This window comes from Setaria viridis, chromosome 8 (assembly GCF_005286985.2).
Source record: "Setaria viridis chromosome 8, Setaria_viridis_v4.0, whole genome shotgun sequence".
NCBI classification, from domain to species: Eukaryota; Viridiplantae; Streptophyta; class Magnoliopsida; order Poales; family Poaceae; genus Setaria; species Setaria viridis.
The window spans coordinates 27,183,870-27,199,370 of NC_048270.2; the positions used below are offsets into that span (position 1 = coordinate 27,183,870).

General features: G+C 46.7%; 1 protein-coding gene and 1 long non-coding RNA gene across 2 annotated transcripts; one reads left to right on the plus strand and one right to left on the minus strand.

Annotated features, from left to right (window-relative positions):
- Positions 1–140: 140 nt before the first annotated feature.
- On the minus strand, positions 141–3,703 carry LOC117833462 (uncharacterized). The gene is made up of 5 exons (XM_034712966.2): positions 3,021–3,703; positions 2,480–2,586; positions 1,167–2,015; positions 885–1,037; positions 141–751 (listed from the first exon to the last, which is right to left on the minus strand). Exons 1-5 carry the CDS (start codon positions 3,082–3,084, stop codon positions 377–379), a joined length of 1,548 nt encoding a protein of 515 aa, XP_034568857.1. The 5' UTR covers positions 3,085–3,703; the 3' UTR covers positions 141–376.
- A 5,595-nt stretch (positions 3,704–9,298) lies between these two features.
- Positions 9,299–11,288, plus strand: LOC117834148 (uncharacterized). Its single transcript, XR_011898993.1, has 3 exons — positions 9,299–9,970; positions 10,122–10,248; positions 10,352–11,288. It is a non-coding gene; the product is annotated as an uncharacterized lncRNA (long non-coding RNA).
- Positions 11,289–15,501: the final 4,213 nt, after the last annotated feature.

Sequence of the window (15,501 nt, forward strand, 5' to 3'; positions counted from 1 at the left end):
GTAGTAAACTTCCAGGCCATGATAAAAATGGCAACTACAATCACTGCTAATTTTTTTTGGCACGCCAGGATTTCACTAGAAACTATCCCTAATCCATCACACATCGTAATTATTGCATAAGTTACAAAAAAAAGACGATATACCACAACTTTAACACATGAGATAGATTTATCGGACCCACAAAATATTGAAATATTGCAGATTTCCCCCCCGAACTTGGTTATTTGGAAAACTTCTCCAACATGCTAAATTAAAAAAAAAGATTTGACAACCATACTTTCTGGCAGAATTACGGAGATTAGCACTAGCTAAACGAGGGAGAGTAGCAAAGCTATGTGAATCATAGCTTAAGAAAAGGAAAAACACCTAACATTTGTCACCATATACACTTGCTACATGGCTCGATGACTTTCAGGTTCACAGCTGGGGGCACTCTCCCCTCGATGTATCTCTGAATGGCAACGCGGGCCCTTTTAGCCTCCACAAGTGCCTCCTTACCCAGCTGCAGGCACTTATCAAACTTGACAAGCCTCCTATCGTACCCACGGGTAGTGTCTAGTGTAAGGCACGCCAGTGCCTTTGTTTTCTCGATAATACAGATCGTGAGCTCAATCATGCTCTTCGCAGAGCAAAAGCCGGTTATCATCACATTCTTGAGGTTGTCATGGCACTGTTCTTGAAGGCACTGTGGACGTGAGTAGCCATTTGAGTCTTCAATAACTGAATCTCGCCTTATTGTCGGCTGCGCAATCTGCATAGGTATACATGATATGTCAGAGTGTATATTCAATAATAATCATAAAGTTTCAACTATACTGAATATACTGATTTTCACCCTAAATATGAAGTTTTTAAGATGGTAACTTGTCAGAGTGATGTCATACCCGTACAATAAGAGACTCCAAGGCAGGAGAAGCATCAAGAAAAGAAATAAGAGAGCAGAGATCATAGTCTTGGGAAAACTTTAATGTAGAGACCACTATCTCCAAGTACTTGAGCTGGATGAATTTGCCAAACACCTTTGGTGTATTGACTGTCTGAAGAAATAAATGTCCCCCGAAGATTAATTGTGGACTGAGTAATTGAGTATTGTAAACATAAAACTATTATTCTACCATCAGTTTCATTTCCAGAACAATGAACTTATTGGGATGGATAAAACTGACCTCATCACTTGTTGATAGCACAAGAGTTTGGAGATTTGGCGCGATGAATGGAAATTTGGTACTAGCATAATATAGCGCATCAGGTGAAAAGTCACGGAAAAAACTTATTTTTCTCACTTGCAATGCTTCGCCAAGCAAGATATGTATTGGGCGCCCAGCAAAGAAGAAAGTGGAGAGGTTAGGGGCATTGCTGTCAATCATTTCCAGCTTACTGCAACCCACCAAATGCAGGATATCAAGCTTCTGCAGCAGACAAGGTATCTTCAAGCAAATTATATCATTGCAGTTGGTAAGCCTTAGTTGCTCCACAGCACAAGAATTGGATAGAAAACCATATAGTTCCTCTCCAGTAATGTGTACTGAATGCAATGCCAAATTTGTCAGGCTACTCATATAACCAACTTGGGCTGCACAGCGAAAAGAACAATCCCCAAGCACAAAAGTCTGGATGGAGCTTCTTATCTCCCTACTAAATAAAAGTAATCCTGGGAAGTTGTACTTTATCCCACAACTAAACACTGATAGATAGATTTCTTTGATCCCAGGTGTAATGGCACATTGAAGCCAGCGGTCAACATAACTAGGTTGGAGATTCGAACAAGGGTAGGTTTCCATTACAAACCTCTTCACTCCCATGCTAGAGTGATTCTGCATAATGTGGTCAACTCTACATATGAAATCCCTTTTTATTTCATCATCATTAGATGTGTTTTCATTAATCCCTAGAGAACCAACAGAAATAATGAGATTTGGAAAGCATCTCCAAGAACGCAGAAAACCACGAGACACGCAGGCGGCCTGAGCAGCATCTCGCAATGGCATGAGGGCGTGTATTTGATGAAGAATGTCCTGTGAAAATAAGCATGGGAAATTTTTCAAAAAAAAGCATGAGAAAAATAACGAAAATCTCAAGATGGTTGTGGTAATAATGCTTGTCTGAAGTGAGCAGTATGGACAAATTACGATCGAATTAGCTAAATGTGTTCTGTTTTAAAAAATACAGTATTGAATTGTGCTATCCTGGGGGTATCCTCATTTTCAGCAGGTATAACATAAAAAAAAATTCACAAGCAACAACCATCATAAGATGATAAGGCAAGGTAACGACAATTCAAAAACATCAACCATGGACCATTGTACAACCCTGGACCTCATAGTGTGAATGTCAGATGCACTACCAAGTTCTTATATCCAAAATGCCACCACCAAGCTAGCAGTAATGACAGTGGGGGTGGTTAGTTCTATCACTTGCTATATAGTGCTCTGAGAAAAAACTGATTCATCCTAATAACTTACACGATATTATCTCATACCTCTGGAAGCTGGACCTGTGATCCCATTGTTTCGACGCAATGCGAAATATCTCCTTCTAGACTAGGCGATACCATTATTTGAGATGCCGAACAATTTGATCCATGACCTGCAAATCAGGAATGTCATGAGACAGAAGGGACAATGGCAAGGAAAACAGCAAACACGAACACAATTGCACATGCGCAGCACTTGGCTTAGATGATGCTTAAACTTCTGCTCGAGAACAGTTGAGCAGACAGAACCTAGGTTCCAAGAGTTGGGTTAAGAACATCCTTTATACGCAAAGTTACCTAAAAATTATATCTTTATGCGCACAATCACCTCAAACATATGTCTCTGCACAAAATCATCAGCGTAGAGGGATCTTTGTTCGAAACCTAGCCAGGCCACATGAATCTACTTAATTCGACCAGTCCCGTGGCTACTTCTATCCCAGAAACAGATGTAGAAAAATTGTAAATAATAATTGATATCTCATATGACAGCACTCACTAATCATGCAGATAAGTAACGCGAGCAAACAGACACCAGGATGCTTACGAGTTATCTGGACTTGAGGCTGCCCCTCGGCGGACAGAGCCTTCATCTGCTCCAGTATCCCCATGTCCGTCGCCCCAACAACCAAGCCAAGTCTCTGCACCCTATGGCCCCTCGCCCCCTCTGCCGCTCGTGCAGCAATCACGGGTCAGGTTTCTGCCGTGAGAATCGGTACGCCACGGTAGCAGGGATATGTGGAGCTGGGTGAATCTTTGTGGTGCTCGGTTACCGAGTCCGGTGCCAGAACGGCAGCTCCAATGTGGATGCAAAACGAACCGAGGGGATAATAAACAAGTAAAGGTTCGATTTAGGCACTAGAGCAATCGAACCGAGTAAATTAAAAAAAATATGAGCCTTCCCTGGAAACCGCCGCCCTGGCTGGAAGCCGCGGACCAGCGGCCGCCACCGAATCGACCTCTCGACGTCGAGATGTCGCGGAGGAGGGCCTCGTCCGGCCGTCTCTCTCAGATATGGCGACGGCAGAGCACCGGCGGCGGTTGGGAGTGCAGGGAGGCCACGGAGCACGAGCGGCAAAGGATCTAGGCTCCACCCGCGGTTGGGAGTGCGGAGTTGCGTTTGCGGCGACGGATTTCGCGGCGGCGGGAGGGAGATGAAATGCGACGGACAGGGAGGGGATCGGATCGGGTTGGGATTTGGGAAGGCGACGAGTAGCCGACTCGGCTGGAAGTCGAGCCGGTTCGGCTCGGCGTAAAGTTAACGAGCTGGCTCGGCATGGAGAAGTCAGAAGTCGATCCAACCTTCAAGGCTCCTGCCTTAGCTGCAGCTTTTTGAACTTTTAAAGATACTGTTGGCTTGGCTTTTTAATTTTAGAAAGGTAATACTAACTTTTGTGTTTAGCTTTCTAGACTCAAAAAGCTACGAAAAGCTGAGAAAACTGAGCTTCCAACTTTCCATATAAACTCAGTTTTTCTGAGCTTCTAGCTTTTCAGAAGCTGCACAAGAAGTTTACGGTTTGTTTAAGCTAGTGACTTTTTACAATAAGAAACTGCCAAGAAGCTCAAACAAAAGTCTCAAACCATGTAAAAGTGCCAACCTTAAGCCAAAGCAAGCGATCTCAAGTATCTCACATAGGAGGATATCGATAGCGCCGAGCCGCCGACGATGAGCAAGCTGCAGCATACCCACTCCAACTCTGCTCCTTGTAGCAAACAGGTTCTGTGTCCACACTCTAACATCTTCGCCCAAGCATCGTTGGCGCTAGCCTATAGCCTGTTTGTTTGAGCTTTCTAGCAGCTTTTCAGCGTGAAAAGTCATAAGCTCAAACAAACAGTAAACTTCTCATATACCTTCCAGAAAGCTAGCACCTCAGGAAAGCTGAATTTATATGGAAAAATGGAAAGCTCAATTTTATAACATATCAATGCAAACAACCGCATTGATATGTCATGCTCATATAATGATGGTGTTTAATTAACGTGTAGTAGCCAAGTCACGATCTGAAATTTTTGGATTTCATGATAAAATTTTCCCAACATTTATTTTCTTAACAGAAAATTTAGTATAGGGAAACAATTGGTTGTTTTTTAAATTAAATAAAATTGTTTTTTGTGTGTTGCATCTTGCCGATGCATTCTGGTGTTTCATGAGTGCAAAAAGGTTTACAATGCGTTTAGAGATGACTAGTTCTTTTGAGAATTTTCCAGCTTTTTCTGAAATTTATTCTCATTTTTTCCTGAGCTAAATATTTTTATTAGAAGGCTCTAAAATCTTTTTCATCATCTCTAAGTACTTTATTTGGATTCCTCGTATCCCAATCTATCTCTGGGATTTTTCCTTGAATTTTTGAGATTTTCAAAAGTATTTTTCATGATTTAATCGAACTATCTAGATTTTTCTGGATTTTTCCTTTCACGAGAAATTATTTCTGAAAATAATCAAAGCCTATCTTTTTTTTGGCCAAGCCCGTGGGCTCGACCCGCATCATCTCGCTTCGACCTGTCCACTGCTAGCCCACTAGTCGGCCTAGGCAGGCCTATCTAGGCCCGGCAGCCAGCAGCTGCGCCGCTGCCGCCAACCAACCTTGGCTTCTGTGCCGAGTTAGCTGCGCCCCCATGCCCCTATATAAAGCCACCGCCCGAGCCCTAGGGTCTCTGCTGCTCGTGCTGCCACCACGCATCGTCCCTCGTTTGTCTAGCGCAGCACCGCCCTCGCCAAAGCGCCGCCCGTCTCGGAGGAGATCACGCCGGCCGTCGCCTCCTCCGTTCTCCATCTTAACTGGCCGATTTGCCCAGGTTGCCGCCCGTCGGAGCACAAGGAGGGCGCGGCGAGCATCATGAAGCCAGCCGGAGGAGCTCTGCCGCATGAACACCCGAACCAGCCGCCACCAACCAAATTCCGACCATCTGCATCCAGCCCCGCCACCGGTGAGCATACCCCCAGCACCCTCTCGACCTCCTCTATCTACCGCACCGCTTCCGCCTCGCCATAGCCGGCCGGAGCGCCACCTATTTTGGCCGGCCGAGCCACCATCCGCCATGGGAGCAAGCTCCCAGAGCTTTTTCAAGCCCCTATGCTTTTGCAAGTAGAACCTTGAGCTAGTCTGTAATATCTTGCCCCTGAATAGATTAGATCCTTTCAACCTAGCCCAAGCCATGATCTTTAACAGATCTAACCCTGTCCTTTGGGCTTTTTGCAAGCACTATTAACTATGTCTTGCATACCTTCTTTGCTAACCCTTCAGATCTATACTTAATTCTATTTAGGTCCTTTCAATCTTGTTTAGTCCCCAAGCTCCACGTCTTTGCTCCTGTAGAGCTCGTTCTTGTTCCGTTAGGTTCATATCAACGTAGACTTAAACTAAGTATTAGAAGGAATGTTAATCATGTTCTGTGTTTCTCAAATTTATTTAAAATATTAATATGATTAATTGCTTATGCACTTGTTTCTAATTAAAAGCTAATTAGACCTTTATTTCACTTTTATAATTAAATATTAATTTGTTTAATACATATTAAACTAGTTTTAATTAATAAAATCTAATTAAGTGCTACACCACGGTTGTTCATAAGTAAACTCAAATAGATTAATATTTATTCAATTTGTTTTCTAAATAAAAGCTACATAAGTTATATCTCGGGTTTTCATAATTAAATGTTAATTTGACTAATATGAATATAAATGTGTATTTAATTATATTTGGTTACTTCAACCCGAATCATAAAACTATGCGCTTAGATGTTTACGTATACTTTATTTTCAAATTAAATGTTTAATTTGCATAAATTGTACTTGAATGTTTATAAATAAAATTTGACTAAGTTCTACATCATCTTTTCATATATAAATATAGCTTGCTAAGGATGTTTATCTAAAATATCTTTACATATTTTTCTTTATTAAAATACATTGTTTCTTTTCAACCATAGTTTTGTTTCTGGTGTTTTTTGTGTTCGCATGACCTTAGATTCAAGCCTTATCCGATTCAAGCCTTATCCTCTCGTACGCTCTTTTAAAGCTTTTGTTTGATTGTTGTATTGTTCTTAGTTGTACTTGTTTGTTTGCTTTGTATGCTCGTGCCGATGATTGCTTCGAGTAGAAGGATTGCTGTTCGAAAGCTTTGAAGATTAAGAGTTTCAAGAGAGCAAGAGCTGATAAGCAGTAAGAGTAACTTTTCGTTTGGAGAAAGGCAAGTGTCCCTAACCATCCTTCTATCTATGCCTATTTACAAGAATACTATGTATTAATTGGAACATGGAGAACCACCCAGGAAAATAGTGCAACCACAAGGACTACATGTCTCTGATCTTGGCTAATTAGTTAGAGACTCTAGTATGTGGTAATCTTATCAAAATGGCAAGAGTGGAGGTGTTGATGGGGTATAGCCCGGCCCTCAGGCTGATTTGCTCTATGGTAACTTCGCAGTCTTGAGAGAGGTTTATGCTCTGCTTGGACCTTAGTGGGTTACTATTTACTAGGGTCTAAGGTTACTATTTACTAGGGAATCTTTGTAAAGGTCTCATAGCGTCCCTATGCAGTCACACCTCGGTAGTATGATGAGTGCCTAATCAGCACAGCATGGTTGGGTCTAATGTTTTTTTGAACTTTTACGCGACTTGTGGTGAAAGTGTAGAACCTCTGCAGAGCGTAAAACTGATATATCAGCCGTGCTTACGGTCAAGAGCGGCTTGGACCTCACATGATTAATAAACTTGAAGATGGATTTAAATTGTTATTCTGGTTATTTCTTGTGACCTTGCTAAGTACCAACCATAAATGTACTCATCCTTACTTACTGCTCAGAAGAGAAAGGTGTGTGAAGTTTTCTAAAGATGATGCTGAGTTCTAGGCGTACGCAACCCCCAGTTGATTGCTTGTGAAGTTTGGAGCCTTCGTTTTCAGGATTGAGCTATATATCTCTGAAAGACTCGTAAGTCATTATTTATATTCATTTACGTGATACTGTTACAGTTATTCACTGATGATGTTACTATATACATGAAACTAGATCCTATCATACATATAGGTTGCACTTGGTTTTGTTTCAAAACCGGGTGTGACACAAGTAACTTATGCCAATGATTTAACTACTGTTCATGATTACAGCGGAACACAATTGTAACGCCGTGACCATTTTTTCCTGGTGAAACTTGGGACCATCTCTCTCGGCCAAAGTTGTCCTTTCCTCTGCTTCCAGAATCACGAGATACTGAGATGCACTATCTGATTCAACATTGTACTTTTTATATTTCTGAGAAAAACATGTAATGACAGCTGCATTTCCTCTTTCAAAATTGACAAAACTTCCTTTAGGCTTGGACAAATCCTGTAAAAAATGCATCTATTTCGATGTTTCCAAATTGACCAAGCACCTAGGATGATAATGGAGTTTAGACTTTTTTCTTGACCTTCGACTCTCTTGCTTGCTGCCTCCCACCAATCATCAAAGACACCTCTCACTTGTGGAGTTAGGGCTTGCAACCCTACTTTTTGTAGTAAGCTGAACCTGACCTGTCGGGTGAAGATGTAAGATATTAGCAAATGGTCAATTGTTTCCTCATGTTGATCACATAAAGGACAGCGCTTCGGATGGGGCAGACTTCTCTTAGCAAGCCGGTCAGCCGTCCAACATCTGTTATGAGCAACCAACCACATAAAGAATTTGCATTTGCCAGGAGCCAAAATTTTCCAAATTCTCTCCCAGGGACAGAAGGAGATGGCTCCAATGAACATGGACTCATAAGCAGATTTTGCCGAATATATTCCAGATGAGGAGAATTGCCACACGTGAAGATCTTCAGCCTCTGGTTGGAGCACAACATCTGAAAGGAGCTTAATGTATTCTGTCAAAATAGCCAACGTAAGGGCCCCTCTAATATCAGTAACCCATCTCCGATCAGTGAGTGCATCATGAACTGTCCACTTCTTTGCTCTAGCAGAGATAGCACCAAACAAGTGAGGTACTAGTTGGTCCAGCCGCTGCCCATGAAGCCACCTATCTGTCCAGAAAAGAGTATTCATTCCATTTTCAACCTCTGTTTTAATGGCAGTTGAAAAGAAAGCTTTAACTGAGGATTGGACTTAGATGGGGAAGAAGCCCAAGGTTTGTCTGGTTCCGTTTTTTGCAACCAAAGCCAGTGCATTCGCAGGGCCCAACCTAGCTGTTGCAAGCTAGAAATACACAGACCCCCCCAGCTCCGGTGGTCTTGTAACTTTGGGCCAAGCCAGTAAGAAATGCCTCCCTTCATCTCCTTCCTACCTCTCCAAAGGAAAGCTCTTCGGATTTTATCAACGGCTTTGAGGGCCCAAGCTAGGAGGTCCATGGCCATGATCAGGTAAATCAGCATGGATGTGAGCACGAACTGTACAAGAATTTTTCTCCCTGCCCTTGTTAGCAAGTCAGCTTTCCATCCTGGAAGTTGATCTACTATTCTATCAATGATTGGCTGAATCTGAGCTTTAGTCAGTTTGTGGATAGAGAGAGGCACTCCAAGATACTTGCAAGGAAATTCCAAAAGTTGATAGGGAAGTTGTTCCTGAATGACTGCCTTGTCTTCTTCCAAGCATTGTATGGTTAGAACACTACTTTTATGCATATTCGTTTTCAGCCCAGAAGCTTCACCAAAGAGCTCTAAAAGATCAAGCATGACTTCCAAATCAGAGGCTGAAGGGTGCAGGAAAATAACCACATCATCAGCATATAGGGAAATTCGATGTTGGAGAGCCTGTCTAGCAAGGGGTTGCAACATATCTTCCTCCACTGCTTTTTTAACCATGAGGCATAACACATCCATCACCAAAATGAATAGCATCGGGGACAGAGGGTTGCCTTGGCGAAGTCCGCGCCGATGCAAAATTGTTTCCCCGGGAATACCATTGAGCAAAATATGAGTGGAGGAGGAAGCTAGCAGCCCGCTCAAGATGTCACACAAGATGGGCCCAAACCCCAACTTTTTCATGACTTCCAACAGAAAAGGCCATGATACAGAATCAAATACCTTAGTGATATCCAATTTCAATAAGATGCGGGGCTGTTTTTGTTGATGTAGGAACCTTGCTGTCTGCTGAACCAACGTGAAGTTGTCTTCGATGAAGTGACCTTTTATGAAGGAGCTTTGGTTAGGGAAACCATCTGGTCCAGCCTGCCCGCCAGTATGTTGGCTAGTATTTTAGTTAAAAGTTTAGCAAAGGAGTGTACCAAACTTATTGGCCTGAAATCTCTGATGTTTGTGGCTTCTTTCTTTGGTAGGAGGGTGATGTAAGCAGAATTCAGCACCTCAAGATGTCCCATCTTCCTGCTCCACATAGCTGAAATGGCTGCCATAATATCCACTTTGATAATTGGCCAGCAGGTTTTATAGAACCTTCCTGTGAAGCCATCAGACCCTGGGGCTTTGTCAGATGTCAACATGTTGATAGTCTTCCACACTTCATCTTCAGGAGAAAGGGGCATCCAAGTCTGACAGATCAGAACTTGGGATGGCCAACTCATCAAGGTTAACTGTGACATATCTTTCCAAGCTTTCCCCAAAGAGACTGTAGAAGTCAAAATAAAATTTCCTTCTCTTCATGGCTTGTGAGAATTAGCCCATCTTCTGCTAGAAGCTTACTGATGAAGTTCTTCCTCTTGCGATGCCTTTTGTGCAGGTGGAACAAGGAAGTGTTGGCATCCCTCGCATAGCCAGGATATCCTGGACCGACTTCTTGCAATTGTCCTCTGCAGTGAAGAGGCCAAGGAGTGCATCTTGAGCTGGTTACACAGCCAGGTCTCCAGGTTTGAAAGGGGTCTCATATCTTGAGCAATTTCCAGCTGGTGTAGTATTTCTCTAGCTTGTTCCAGCTAAGAGTTAACATGCCCAATTTTTTTTTGGCTCCAGCTTTGCAGGCTCTTGAGTGTGGCTTTGAACTTCTTAGCAAGGGTGTCAAACGGGCAGGAGGTTGCTAGAAAAGAATTCCAGGCCATCTCAACTGCCTCCTGAAAACCATCTAGATTGGTCCAGAAAGATTCAAAATGGAAGCGAGCTTTACCAGGTTTAACATCATGCAGGTCAAGTAGGAGCGGATGGTGATCGGACCCCTCTATAGCGCTGCTCTGGGAGTTGACAATTTGGAAAAAAGATGTTCCCAGTCTGCCGAGCAAAGGACTCTATCAAGCTTGACCAAAGTTGGTGAATCCTGCTGATTGGACCATGTGAATTTTCTCCCGTGAAGCGGCAGCTCCTTTAGACCCAAGTCATTGATCAGGCGGCGAAACCTGCCCATCATTGCTCGGTTCAGATTCCCATTGGTTTTTGTCTTCATCATTTGTTATGAGGTTGTAGTCACCCAGCGTCAGCCATGGTCCTTGACAGCCCAACTTTATTTCCCTTAACTCTTGTAAAAACAGTAATTTGTTATCACCTCCCTGAGGCCCGTACACACATGTGAGCCACCATGCTTGACCAATAGCCGGGCTAAATTGGACAGAGACGCTGTAATTATCCTCGCGAGTGGCAGTAGCAGGGCCAAGACAATGATGCCAAGCAATAAGCAGCCCCCCGCTTGCTCCCACAGACGGCAAGTCAACATAATAGGAAAAATCAGATCCTAGCATGGACAGGATGGTTCACGAGACATCACTGTCATTTTTGTTTCCTGTAGGCAAACCACATCAACCTTCGAGGAATTAACCAGGGTGCGGACGGAATCTTGCCGAGCCTTCGAATTGAGCCCGAGCCTTCGAATTGAGGCCCCGCACGTTCCAACAAAGAATGTTTGAAGGATTCATGGTAAACTATTTCAGATTTCGACCAAGTAACAGAGAGTGGCACAGTACAGATCACATGCCCGCCATTGTCTCCACACAATCTTCCATCGCTGCATCATCAAGTGTTGCCCATCCGAAGAGAGCAGCCATAGCCTGCACATGATTAGCTGCAAGCACTACGGGACACAGGAAAATTGCCGAGTGCCACGGGCACTCGGCGAAGGGCAAAATACACTCGCGAACCATTTGCCGAGTGTAACACTCGGCGAAACCGCACATGGCAAACTTTGAGTCGGCAAACACGTATTTGCCGAGTGTTTTGTGTCGCGCACTCGGCAAAGTTTTTGCCGAGTGGCCAGAAAACACTTGGCATCCAATTTTTTTAAAAAATAAAAAAATCCTGTTCCACCGCCGCCGCCACCACCGGCCACCACCGCCAGCACCACCGGCCACCACCACCGCCAGCACCACCACCGGCCGCCACCGCCAGCCACCACCACCAGCCACCAGCCGCCAGCACCACCACCACCGCCAGCCGGGAGGGGAAGGGCCGGAGGAGAGGGAGTGGAGGGGCGCCGCCCACCATCCACGCCGCCGCCACCGTCCACGCCGCCGCCGGCGGCCACCATCCACGCCCGCCGCCACCATCCACGCCCGCCGGATCCGGGACCCCCGACGCGAGTCCCCGCCGGATCCGGGGCCCCCGACGCGAGTCCCCGCTGGATCCAGGGAGGAGGGGCAGATTCCCCGCCGGATCCGGCCGGATATGGGGAGAGAGGCGGGACGGCCACGCGAGGGAGGAAGGAGGGGAGAGGAGGGGGAGGGGCGCCGGTAGGAGAGGGAGAGGGAGGGAGGGAAGGAAGGGGCGGCAGCGGCGGCGGCTAGCCGGCGGCGGGAGAGGAAGGTGGGGGAGGGGGGTGTCGGCCGGGGGTGCGCGCGGAGGGAGGGGCCGGGGGTGCGCACGGAGGGAGGGTGTGGGGGCGGCTGGTGCGGGCCGGAGGACGGGTGGGGGGTCTTAATTGTTATTCGGCGCGGGTGGGTTTGGCCCTTTGCCGAGTGTCCCACGTAGGACACTCGGCAAACTTTTTTTGAAAAAAATTTAAAAATATCCAACAGTTTCAAAAAAAATACCAAATTTTCACACGAACCAATATATGTTCTCTATTGACTATACAAAAAGTTTTGTAGTCAAACCAAACTCGACCGTCACTTTGACTCTAAATCTTATTGAATCCTCTCAAAGTTACTATTCTTCTTCTGAGATGCTTCGGTTTGTAATCATTGTACATGATGAAATGTGCAAAACCTTCCCAATTTTTTTCCACAGCCTCCACGTATTATATCATCACATCATGACAAATCTCATGATTTTCAGACTTTGCTTGTTTTTTTACAATTTAAAAATACTACTGCCACACGTTCATGGTCGTGTTTCCTGAACAAGATGTTCGAAATTTTCTTTTCATTTCATGGGTCATGTCTCAAATTGGGCCAAATAACATGAATATCATTTTTCTACTTATTTTGTTCCATAATTTGAATCACTTGCAGTTCAAATTTGACTTATACCAAAAATTTCCTTGAAATGCAATTAATTAAATAAATATAGCAAATAAATCCAAAAATATACCAAATTTTAACATGGAGTACCACATGTTGTATGTGGGGAGTAGAAAAAATTTCATGGTGAAAAGAGAAAAAAATTATTTTTTTGCCGAGTGTCAAAAAAAACACTCGGCAAACCCCCCTCTTTGCCGAGTGTCTTTTTTGACACTCGGCAAAGCAAAGAGGGTAGTTTACCGAGTGTTTTTTATTTGACACTCGGCAAAGCCCCGATTTGCCGAGTGTATTTTTTTTGCTGAGTGTTTTTAGCTTGGCACTCGGCGAAGAGCTTGTTTGCCAAGTGCTTGAAAAAAAACACTCGGCAAAAAAAATATACTTGGCAATTTTTAGCTTTCCCGTAGTGAAGTGAGGAAGAGCGGGCAAACATGCTGCCATATTCATCCAGAGCTTCCTAATCAATCCCTTCTGATTCTCTAATGACATTTAAGGCCCTCATCACTTTCTTTTTGGCTCTTGTGGGAGCCACCGTTCTTGGAGATTCCGGTGAATCCCAGCAATGCGGCGACTGCGACGCGGGCGTGCGGGCTCGTTGCCTAATTCTGCCAGCGCGCGGACGGGAGTAGCAGGAGCGACTGGGCCCTCAGATGTCCACACGGCTTCAAGTGTTGGGGACCAAGCACTAGCCTCGGTAGGAAGCCTATCAGCATCTTGATTATCCTTGCGCACCGGGGCCGCATCCAGCAACTCAACCTCGGCCTGCGAGGAAGGAACAGGGACCACATGCATATCTGGGCCATTAGAAACAACGTGGCCTAAGGACTCAGCAGCCCGAGGGGCCAAGCAGGGCGCCACCGCCGCCGCCAACGCACCGAATCCCTCCGGGCTCGGCAGCTCTCCAGTCAAGCCAGCGACGCCTGCATTCCGTAGGAAAACCGGGCAGGGGAACGGCTCAGAACCCACAGGAGCCGCCGCTCCTTCAAGTCCCGTTGCCGAAGCCGAGAAGTTGTGTTCAACCGTGCACTCCGCCGCCGAAGCCGAGGTGTCACGCGCAGGGGAGCGCGCCAAGGTGGGTGGGGTGGGGGGGCGGGGGCGGTGGGATCTTGGACAGCAGCGTCACGTGGCCGGACGAGCATGAACGTGGGCACAGCTGCGTACGCACCGAAGCGCGGGGACCCAATGCAAGTTCGCCGCAGCAGCCCCATCAACCGCCGGGGAGGAGGAAGACGAGTCCTGTCTCGGCGGTTGTCGACGGCGTCCCCGATCCTTACCATCAGGAGGCGGGGAGGGAGGATCCTCCGGCCCAAAACCCCCGATGAAGGGAACGACAGAGATTGTGATGTTGTAGGTTACAGTGCGCTTCACTGGATGATCCTCCACGACCACCGCCGGCTCGACGAACTCCAGTTCAATCTCCGGCGGAAACGACGAAGGTTCAGAGCACCAAGCCGCCACCCAAAAAAGTTCTCGGCTCTCGCTGATCAGCCATGTTCGGATGGACGCCACTGATCGAGCAGTACTCGTTGAGGAGCTGCTCCGCCATTGCTAAGTCCCAGGTGTGAGCCGGAATGCCCCGCAGATCAACCTCAATCAAGGAAGATAGAGAAGCCTCTGAGGATTGAAGGAAGCGTGTCCAATGCATAACATGTAGTCTGTGGGATGAAGTGATGATTGATCGGCCGCCATTGTAGAGTTGCTCCATCATTGCGATGCTCGGCAAGATCAAGAGGAACCGAGATGGCCCAAAGGGTTGCAGGACCAGAGACGATTCCTCGATCTCAAACCGGTCAGCAATGGTGGAGAGGACAGAATCAGCTGTGCCATTGATCACGGAGATGACCACGGCGCGAGCAAGATCATCTTCCCGCTGAGCAATACTGGCCAAGCGGTCCATGATACACCGGGGCTTCCGGGGAAGAACAGCAGGAGCCGGCGTATCCTCCTCGCTGGGCGGCATGGCAAAGGGGCCATCAGTCCCCTCACCCGCCTTTCCTTCAGGATTAGGAACCGAAGATTGAACAGGGCGCCGAACACGTTGCCGGTGAGTCCGGCGCCGCTTCTTCCGCCCGACAGCCTCACCAGGAGGGTCAGAGCGGCCTGTCATGGTCTCCAGGGGAACCGGGGTGAAGAAGACACTCGCCGTTAAACCAATTCCCAGGGACGGGGGGCAGCCGGTCGTGGAGCAGGGTGACAGGGGCAGGTGTAGCTGCGGTGCCCCAGAGCCTGGCAATGGAAACACCGAGGATTGGACCGGCAGGCAGCGGCGCGATGACCTGAAGCGAAGCAATTGAAATAGCACCCCCTAAGGTCCACTGGAACCAGCCTTCTGCGTTGGAACTCGAGGCGGCGACATTCCTGGCGAGTGCGATGTCCCTCCACTTTTGTCCAGCCGTCGGCGCTTGGAATTCGGTCTGCCTCCAGCGCACGTCATTCACCGTGGCGAAGAACAATCCGGGTTTCTCTGCGTGGTACTTCCTGCGAGGCCGCCGCCGAGGTTGTTCCAGCGAGGAGAGCTTCCTTGAAGGAGGGACGCGCGTCGCCAGCGGGAGTTGAGGAAGCTGGGGAGCTATCGCTCCACCTTTGGGCCTTGGACCGCCCCACCACTAGAGAGGTCCGTGAGGTTCCTACCGACGCTTTGGGTGGGAGTGGACGACCAGGCATGGAGTTACCACGACCGTGAGGGTGGCCGCCATACCCGGAACAGGAGCCGGCGTGGGGCTG

Excerpts from the sequence above, each read along its gene's own strand:
- LOC117833462 (XM_034712966.2), bottom strand. The coding sequence starts at position 3,084 with ATGGGGATACTGGAGCAGATGAAGGCTCTGTCCGCCGAGGGGCAGCCT. Across the intron at positions 2,587-3,020 it reads GCCTCAAGTCCAGATAACTC|GTCATGGATCAAATTGTTCG; the intron begins GTAAGCATCCTG and ends CCTGATTTGCAG. Across the intron at positions 752-884 it reads TGGAGTCTCTTATTGTACGG|ATTGCGCAGCCGACAATAAG; the intron begins GTATGACATCAC and ends ATACCTATGCAG.